The sequence below is a fragment of the Cornus florida genome, unplaced genomic scaffold (assembly GCF_030987335.1).
Source record: "Cornus florida cultivar Cherokee Brave unplaced genomic scaffold, ASM3098733v1 CherokeeBrave_3.0.0_Hap2_Chr11, whole genome shotgun sequence".
Lineage (NCBI taxonomy): Eukaryota > Viridiplantae > Streptophyta > Magnoliopsida > Cornales > Cornaceae > Cornus > Cornus florida.
The window spans coordinates 99,575,159-99,585,281 of NW_026775581.1; the positions used below are offsets into that span (position 1 = coordinate 99,575,159).

General features: G+C 34.2%; 1 protein-coding gene across 1 annotated transcript; it reads right to left on the reverse strand.

Annotated features, from left to right (window-relative positions):
* Positions 1 to 2: 2 nt before the first annotated feature.
* Positions 3 to 5,974, reverse strand: LOC132281657 (probable LRR receptor-like serine/threonine-protein kinase At1g05700). The gene is made up of 13 exons (XM_059783339.1): positions 5,743 to 5,974; positions 4,229 to 4,790; positions 3,607 to 4,088; positions 3,370 to 3,508; positions 3,163 to 3,234; positions 2,927 to 2,998; positions 2,766 to 2,846; positions 2,127 to 2,293; positions 1,795 to 2,021; positions 1,475 to 1,601; positions 1,197 to 1,259; positions 902 to 1,091; positions 3 to 531 (listed from the first exon to the last, which is right to left on the reverse strand). Exons 1-13 carry the CDS (start codon positions 5,972 to 5,974, stop codon positions 135 to 137), a joined length of 2,811 nt encoding a protein of 936 aa, XP_059639322.1. The 3' UTR covers positions 3 to 134.
* Positions 5,975 to 10,123: the final 4,149 nt, after the last annotated feature.

Below are 10,123 nucleotides of genomic sequence, written 5' to 3' on the forward strand. Positions count from 1 at the left end.
CATACACAACCACATGATCCATTTACCACTCGTAAAAAAGAAAAGTACAGGGATAAGATACAAATTTCATGAGTAAGAAAAACACACAATCATACCCAAAACACCCCAACAGTAAATATATTTAATTTGAGGAGTTATCGCGTAATTGGACGTCCCATTTCACTCTCCAGATGCGAAGGTACAATTGAATTTTCTGATTCTGTCTCATGACGAGTTATCTCTATTGCCAAGCAGTCCCTTAATTCCGTCACCACAAAATTCATGTTTGGTCTTTGGGTGGAATTGCGAGATACGCAAGACATTGCTAATTCTACAGCTTTCCAAACAGAATTAACCTCGAAATCTCCCTGCAACCTGGGATCAACAATACTTTTGATATCCCCATTTGCAAGCTTAGAACTAACCCATTGGATTATGTGAATGTTGCCATGGCCTTCTAATATTGGTGGCCGACTTGTAATAATCTCCATGAGAACAATTCCGAAGCTATAAACATCACTTTTATCATTCAACCTATTTGATGTGCAATACCTGCAACTCAACACATTCAAAACATTTATATAAAATCTATCACCATGACACCATATACTAACAAAAATAACGCTTTCCAATTTGGACCCATTGTTTAGTCGGCGATCAATTTTTTTCTAAGAATGTGATCAACATTACTGAAGAAAATGTTTTCAAAAAGACTATTAATTGGTATGCTGTTAAAAAATAAACTCGTTTTGGATGAATGATTGAAACTTATGAGCCACGACTATAGTTCATGACAATTCTTGTGCCTAGCTAAAAATATCTCTAATCAATAAAAGTCCAGTTTTTTATATAATCAAGAGCTAGTTTTGAGAAATCAACTACAAGTAAAGATAAATTGTACTTAAAAAGAAAAAAAACTTACATGGGGTCAACGTAGCCAGGAGTGCCAGCAACACTTGTTGATATATGAGTACCACCTTCAGTTGGAAAAACTCTGGACAAACCAAAATCAGAAAGCTTGGCTTGGAATTTTTCATTCAATAAGATATTGGTAGTCTTTATATCTCTGTGGATTATTGGTGGCTTACAACCATGATGCAGATACTCCAGCCCTTCAATTGAAAGTCCAAATAAGTAATGGTTTTGCAATTATTACTAAAATAAAAATATGTGAAGTTGAGACCAAAAAAAAAATGTACTTCAATCTTCTTACTAACCTTGTGCTGCATCAGTGGCTATTCGGAGCCTCTCTTCCCAATTCAAAAAAGTTGAATTTCTATCTGCAACAATGAAATATATATCAATTTAAATAGGAAGTTCAACACAAGAAAATTGTCCAATGACATTTCGAAGGAGAAAATTTTATAGTTCTTGTAAAAGATTTGGTATCAGAAGGATGCATAGTTCTATTGGGGGTGTCTGAATGTTTATTTGAACTTTCGAAAAAAAAAAAAAAAAAAAAAAAAAAAAAACGTAAATAAATAGACGTGTATACCTATGAGATGCCTTCTTAAGTTTCCATTAACCATGTACTCATAGATGATTCCGATGTTGGTGCCTTCTTTGCAGTAGCCAACAAGTGAAATTAAGTTCTTATGACGAACACAACTAAGAAGGTCAGCCTGCAATAGAAAGCCACATTTAGTTCAACATAAACATTGATGAGCTCAAGAAAATTTAGTTGGCATTTCTTGCTACAAATATTCATTTTTCTGTGAGTTTATTTTTTTTATATTTCACACAAAGGTACTTCAGTGGATATCATCCTCCAAGGGTGATGGTTTAGAAAGCTAGTGTTGGAGTTATGCAAGTTACCTCAGCTTGGAATTCTTTGTGCCCTTGAACCGAGGACGGAGACAGCATCTTTACAGCAACCTGAGAGTTACCTAAGTAGCCATGGTAAACTGTTCCAAATCCTCCTTTACCAACAACCCTCTCGAAATTATTGGTAATACTCAAAACCTCCGAGTATGTTAATGGTCTATTCGTCACCTCAAAGGACCTATCTTCTAGGTTTATTTCTGCATCCACCTTCTTGACTACTGAGTTCAAATCAAATTCAATTGAGCAGTTTCTTATTACAAAAATTTAGATATTATGTTCTAAGACTAGTAAATGTTTAACTATAAGGATAATGATTCTCATACCTCGTTTTCTTCTTTTAATGATCCACAAAGTAGCCATTATTGCAGTTATTAGTAGCAAACACAGTGCAGCAGCAGATGCGACCACTGGAACAACCATGCTCTTTTTTTTCTTTTTGCATGGAATAGACTGACATGGATTTATGTTTTCACCTTCAATTCCTTCGATACTATTTATGATGAAAAATGTTGGACAATGAGTCCACAAATGCGAATTAATCATTTCTAAATCTATCATAGCTGTAGCTATTTAAAAAGCAGCTGCACAGATGAAGTCAGCTTGGTTTTTAATTTCTCATAGTACTGAAATTAAAAACAGAAAATTGTTCAAATATTCAATTTACTTACGGTATTTATAACTGAGTAAAAAGGATCCAACTTTGGAGAATAATCTTTTGGAGTTCTCAAAAAAAAAAGACATTTGCCATTTGAGTTCTTGGAAACTTTTTTCAGAGGATCAAACCAAACAAATTCTTAATAATTAACTTTGCCTCTGAATACAAATTAACAATTTCCCATGTTCTATTCTCATAGACCTATATATGGTATATGGAGGAAAAAATAAAATATGAATTTTTGTGCTTCATCTTTGGAAATTAATGTTGGTGATTCAGGTTGATAAATTTTGAGAAAAGAGAGAACCTCAATGACAGTGATCCATTCTTCGACCTTGCAACCAGATCTGCTGGAAGTGAACCCGTGAAGTTGTTTCTCTTCAAGTTTCTGCAAAAGAATAGTGAACATGATCCATTGATCCCCCTTTTTTTTTACATCCCAACGGACTTGCAATCTAAGTAACTTACAGGACTTTCAAGAAAGCCAATTGAGAGAGAAAATTAGGCACCTCTCCAGTTAAGCTATTGTTTGACAAATCCCTGAAAGAAGCAAAAGTATAACTTGGGTTATCATTAATTATGAGAAAACAAAAAGAAAAACACTTTAATTTATTATTTCTATAACCAAATAAATAAAAGTTCATTTATTTATTAACAAGTCGACATGTTAACTAGTATTTGCTAGAAGAGACTAACATACTTACAAAAATTGTATCATTGTGAGATTGGATATGTAAGGAGCTATCTCCCCTGTCAATCCACCTGAGGACAAGTTCCTAATTCCAAGTTGAATAATTTAATCAAGAAATGATTAGTGATAAAATCAAGAAAAGTAACTTACCGAAAAAGAAAAAGAAAAAAATCAAGAAAAGTTATATATATGCACTAGTAATTTGAGGCCATAAACATACAAGGATATGATCCTAGGGGAATCGTAACCGTTGTAGCTACAGTTGAGGCCAACCCACACGTAATCTAGCGGGGCACATGGATCTCCTTGCCAGTTTCTTGTCACTTTATAGATTGACTTTATGCTCATCATAGCAGCAACTAATATTTCAAAATGAAAGCATGCATATGACAGAGTTAATTAGAACATGAGGAAGAATGAAAAAAACATCGAAGGTAATTGGAAAGAACATGATTACCATCTTTGTCATCTGTTTGCGAGTATAGAAACTGTTTTACAACATAAATCTCGATGGCATTGATGATGGGAGGGAGATTTGAATTACTGGTCTTACTGATTGAAAGGTCATAATTTGGATAACTCATCAGAGGTGATGTGCTGTATATCGTAGTTGATGATAAATAAACTGGGGAAACAGGTTTTTTATAAACTTGCTTCCCATTCAAGAAAATGTTGAATTCTCTGGTTTGGTTTTCTTGCAACACTTGAACTTCCGCGAAGTATAAGTAGATATAAAATTGGTCTGTGCTACTGTCAGGCTCCCATGAATAGTATAAGGAATCGTTGCTAACATTTGGTGTGATGGCAGAGCTCATGACTTTAGATGGTGGCTGGTACAGACCGTCCGATTCAATTATCGAATCCAATGTTGGGGTACTTAACTTTGTGTAGTTCTGGCTATATGGCCTCCACACGCGATCATAACCATCATCTTTGTATCTGAGAGACATTAGAACCATAGGCATGACCCATGAGCATATATATAAATATATCAAGTACTACAGAAATTCAAATGAAGGAGAAACTTAATTGATTCTTCCTAGCTAGTGACTTTCTAAATTCAGATAGGAAAGACCAACCTGATATTTTCACTGACATAGTCATCTCTTGTTGAACCCAAATCTTGACGCAACCAGAAATCTAGTGGTACATTATTTTCTGTTTCGTACATAGAATTATTCAAAGGCCTTAACTCCAATGCTGAGATGAAAGGTGTTCCATGGCCTGTGTTTACAAGACAAACATTTATATAATCTGCAGTGGGAACATGTATGATCTCCTTCCTCCAAGTAGAGGTTGAATCGTAGATTGTCAGTGTTTTCCAGAAATTAACTCCAATGTGCAGATCGAAAATTGGTGGCTGCTTTTGATCATCATAATTTCCATACAAGAACCACGCTCTTATCAAATATTTATTACCTCTCCCTCCTTGAGGTCTTAGTGTATAACAGTTTCTGGTTCCTTCAGGAAAGCTTCTAACATTCAGAAACTGTTGTCCGCCTGAGTTAGTAAAATATTCAGATGATATAGGCATGCTCAAACCAGTCTCCACAAAGTTTACATCTGAACTATAATGTAGTCCTGTTGTCGTGTCAGTGTAGCTCAAAGCTTCGCGCATCCCACAATCTATGCTTATGAATCCTGCAAGAGATTTGTTGGAGTTAATTTGGAAAAAGAGCAGTGCTATGAACAGTTGCGCAAACGATTAGGGGGAGAGTTAGTGAAACTCGCATACCAACTTTACAGCCACAATTTTCTACTTTAGAAGGTAAGGAAGTATCACTAAGCTACGTCCTTTAGTAGTCTAGAATTGTCTTGTTTTGTTAGATATAAGAAAACCACTTGAAGCTTTGTTTATTTCAACGAATTTTTTTTATGTAGGACGTTTTACAAGTAAAGCCATTTTTTCCCTCCTATTTTCTGTTATTTGATTACAATCGTTAATTAAAATGTTTTTCAAATCCAAGTCTAGAACTGTAACAAATGCAAAATCTATTCGCAGACATTAAAAAGAAATTCAGTTTGACATTTTATCAAACAATTAGCAGTCAATTCAGATGCACACAAAATTCACCAATCATGAGTAAGCAAGAACAATGAACGCCCAAACCCCATAACAAACCATAACCTTTGTTACCAAAATCTCAAACTCCACCATCAATAAGCAAGCACTCTTCACAGGATCTCTCCCTCCCACTAGCTTCGGTTTAGAGATACTTTACAAACTCGATCGATTTTTAAGTTGGAAAAATGGCATAACTTAAGTGAAATTGGATCTTTATGTCATTTTCGGGCAAAAATAACTCCCGTACCATGGATATTGTGCAAAAAAATCAGTATATGGTATAAAATACCCCTCTATTTTTAATTTGGTGCAAAAATACTCCTGTTTACGTAAAAAGACTATAATATCATTTTGTTAGTAAAATAAAATAATACTTAAAAAATAAAATAAGGTAAAATTAACATTTTAGACAAGTACACACGTCTTCCTGATTGGTTAGGTGGCTCAATAGATAAAAACCAAGTGTACAAAAATTTATGTAAGGAAAATACGTCCATCCTCCTTGTTGTCGTGGCCACTTGTTGTTACGCCACATGTCAAAACTAAGAATGGGCAATGCCCATTTTTGCAGGTTAAACCCGCTTCCCCTTGTCATCAGTCTCTTCTCTTTCATTAGCCTCAGCCTTTGCCTTTCCACTCCTTCTTCCACCACCATCTTATGCTTTACCACCATATAGACATAGAAGCTTCCCCTCATCAATTTCTTCAAACTCAAGGCTAGAGTTCTCTTTCTGTTAATCCTATCACTGAAACCTTGCATTTAGAATGTAATGTTAATGTTGATTTTGTTTTGTTAAAATTGAGTGTTCGGTGGCGAAGGTGGCGGTAACGTTCTAACATTCTACGGCAGCGCCCGCGGTGGCGGAGGCAAACCTCTCATCCTCTACATATTGTCTTCGTTGTCTACTTCGATTTTTGGATCCGAATGCTTGAGATAGGATTGGGGATGAATTCGGGCATGGTGGCGATTCGTTGGAGAGGAGGGAGGGGGGAAGATGAGGGGAGGCAGAGGGAGGGTATTGTAGGAGGGTGGTGCAACGGAGGCGAGGAGAGGGGAACCGATGGCGAAGGCTGGGAATTGGGAGGGTTGGACCTCACCGTGGGCATAGTAGAAGAGGGCGGCGATGGTATTCTTGAGAGCTATGGTATAGCCGGAGTGTGTCATTACGAAGGCGTTGAGGATGATGGCAGTGATGTGGTGGGAGAAGGAGTGGAAAGGTGGAGGCTGAGGCCGATGAAAATTTGGGTCTTCTACATTTAGAGAGAGAGAAGAGACTGACAAGGGGAGGCGGGTTTAACTCGCAAAGCCCATTTTTAATATTGGACATATGGCATAACAACATGTGGCCACGTTAGTAGGAAGAAAAAAAATAAAAAAATGCAGAATATGAAAAGAAAGGGGCAAATTAGGGTTTTTTTAAAAAAAAAAAATGGAGAAAGAAAAAATTAGGCTTTTTAAATTTATTTTATGTCAATTTTGACCAAAAAGTTATTAGAGTGTTTTATTTACACTTTTTTTAAATTTTATGGATTGAAATACATATTTTCAAAACAGAGGGACTATTTGTGTACAAAACTTATATCACATGGGGTTTTCTATACTTAATCCTTAGTGAAAATTATTTTACCTTAATATGCAACCGAACACTTGAAAAATACTGTAAATATTTTTGGAACTTCAAAGCAAACGCAGCATATAAATTTGGAATTAGAAAAGAAGTTACCAAAAATATCAAGATACGATTGTAAAAAACAGGGTTGTTAATCATAGAGCATGATAGTAAGTGATGGATCCAAAAATTTTTGTGAGGGAGCGACCTTTTAATTTGTGGAAGCAAACTTATATAGTGGGTGCATTTTGTAATTTTAATGGGAGTTTTCATTTTAATTTTTTAAAAAATTTAAAGTATAAAATGCCAAAAAGAAAAATTAGTGGTGGCAAATTCTTAAAAATTTGATGTAATGTTTAAGTTTATTTTTATTTTTATATATATGTGTGTTAGTGGAGGAACCCACAATTTTGTTTTAAAGTGGTCATTAAGACCACATTTGTGTTTTTGTTTTCTGCTATCTCACTCTCTCTTTCCCAGCTGCCCGCTTCCACCTTCCTCTATGTTTTCTTTTTCCTTTTTCCACTTCAAGGTTTCAATCCTTGATTGCTCCCTCATTTCTTTGTGTTTTTAAGTATCGTTTGAGGCAAAACAAAGCCCGCGACGAGCTCTACGCGCTCATACAAGCAATTTCAGTTTTTGGTCTTCCTAGGGGCTTCGAATTTAAGGACCCATTTTAAGGGTTTTGTGCAATCTTGAGGTAGGGGCCCTTAATTCATGATGTTCTTGCTCTTTTGTGAATTATACTTCCTAAATTGTTGAAAAGCATGCTTATTTTTGAATTAATTGTATTAAAGATGATGTAAGTGTTATATGTGAGGTTATGATTAAATGTGTTACTTGAGTTGTATGAGAACATGTTTATTTGACTAATTTCCTTGTCTGATAAACTGATTTACCATGCTTATATTGTTGTAAAACTTGCTAGAATGATATGGGATGGCATGTGTAATTTCCCTAGAGTACTTGTAATGTATGCACAATTGTATAATGTGAAAGCCTTCACTTCCATGGCATTAAGAACATGATGTACATGCATACCATGAGACATGATTGGGAAGATTGTTTTTGAAATGAAAATAGGGAGTTTTGGGGAAAAGTATTTTGATGAAAGTGTTTTTGGAAAACCCGGTCGCCGCGGGGGTACCAAAGGGCCGGAGTGTTAATATAGCCTAGAGGGGACTAGGGAGTCGCCCTAGCGTGGTTGAGTTAGCTGGGCCCCATAATGACGCCGCGGGGTTACCAAGGGTCAGGGACACTAGCCAATCCTCCTCTCGTGTCGCTGCGGGGTCACCAAAGGGCGGGTTATATTAACAGTTTGAAAGAGATGGATTTTAAATGTGAAAACGGGGAGCGACATCGGCATGCATTCGCATTTCATGGCATTGCATTGTTTGTACTTGAGTTTGATTGGAATGTTGTATTATCCCGATATTGTATGATCCCCATTCCTATTGATCTATTCTTTGTATGGATTCACAAGGACACAAGATGCATGTCTTAAGTGTCACCTACTGAGCATATAGCTCACCCTGCATACTTTTTTTTTTTTTCAGGAAACGGGAAAGAAGTGGCGGATGACTTTTCACCACAGGCCTAATCTGAATTAGAAGACTTCTTTTGCTATTTTTGTATTAAGTCCCTTATTTTTGTAAAATCTTAGTTTGTTATATTTGGTATAGAGATTCGTGAACTCTTCTTGTTATTGTAACTATATTTTGGAACTGTAATTATGATAATTTGGATTAAACGGTATATAGATGTTCCACCATGAGATGAGCCACGTTGAGGTATAATGAACGGATAGATAGGATGTTGGAGTATATTAATTTTATTATGTGTTGGGACAGGTTGTTGAAGGCCCATTTTCAGGGGAGGTTATGCCAATTTTTTTTTTAATTTTTGGCATCAGCTAGGGTCGTTACATTTGAAATATAAAATGCAAAAAAAAAAAAAAAAAAAAAAAAAAAAATGAATCCAGTAAGAACAAATTATAATTTTAGTAAGAGCATTTTTATAAATTCTATAAAATAAAAATATAAAAAATTTAGTTGGGCACCGTGCCCATGGGACCATGCCCGCCACCAGTAATAGTAGGTGATCTGTTGACTTACCAAAAGATTAATAAAAAAGATGTTTAAGGAGAGAAAAAAAAAAATTATATATAGAAGCTTAAGGGAGAAGCCAAAAACAAAAGCCCTATACAACTTTACAAGCAGCGACAGATATTATAAATAAGATTAATATTATTATTATTATTTTGTGTGATTCTAATATAAAAAATATTGTTCATACTTTTATTTGATAATTCAATTAAGTACTTTAATTTTAAATTTATTAAATTAAATCTATTTGATAAAACATTTTAGTTTTCCTAATTCATGATTTCTATATAAATTTACTTTATATAGCTAAATTTGCTAGAGTCCGGTGATATGAAATACCTATATTATTATTTGAACAATGCTTAACTACTCACTCTTATGTGGTCCAATAATAAAATAACATTTCACCTTTAATAATAAAATAATTTACACATTTCTCTACTTTCTCGGATCAACCATAGAATAAATGTATATTGTGTTTTTAGGTGTGGATTCTTTTTATTATTAAATGTGATGTGTTATTTTGTTATTGGATTACATAGGAGTGAATTGTTTCACCGTAAGTAGTTAAGCATTATCCTTACTATATATCCATTTAAAAAACTTCTCAATTAGAGAATTAGAGAATATTATAAATAAACCACGCATCTATTAGTGAGAAAAGTTAGCTTATTTATTACATATATCATTAATAGAATAAATAATCATCAATATATTTGTATATGGATTTAAATAAATAAAAATATATAAAATATATATGTCATGATCTGATATAATTTTATTTAAACTTAATATACACAACGCTCTCAAGACTCTCCTACTCTAAATTTTTTTAGACTTTAATACTTTTACGCTCCCGCTTTTATTTATTTATTATAATTATTTTTTTTTACAAAAGTGATTGTATTTTGTACGAATTTTTACAAAAAATGGCAAACCTCATGAGACACATGGTAGAAGAACGACAAATCTCAAATTTAGTTGAATTAGACCAAACTTCAGAAAAGGTCATTGTAATTACCTTTCTTTTTTCTATTAATTTTAAAATTAAGTAATATAAAACAACACCTTACATAGTAATTAATTACAATAAAACAGAGTCTCTCTCCCTTTCATTTTTATTTTTTTATATTTTTTTTAGAGTAGTACTCTAGAATTTCAATCAAAAATCTTCGCCGATTTATTGGCGAGATA

Bases quoted from the DNA above. Each gene is read 5' to 3' on its own strand.
- LOC132281657 (XM_059783339.1), bottom strand. From the start codon at position 5,974: ATGCAAGGTTTCAGTGATAGGATTAACAGAAAGAGAACTCTAGCCTTG. The intron at 4,791-5,742 runs GTAACAACAAGT...AATCTCTTGCAG, and splicing joins TCTTAGTTTTGACATGTGGC to GATTCATAAGCATAGATTGT. The intron at 4,089-4,228 runs GTTGGTCTTTCC...AATGTCTCTCAG, and splicing joins TATGTCAGTGAAAATATCAG to ATACAAAGATGATGGTTATG.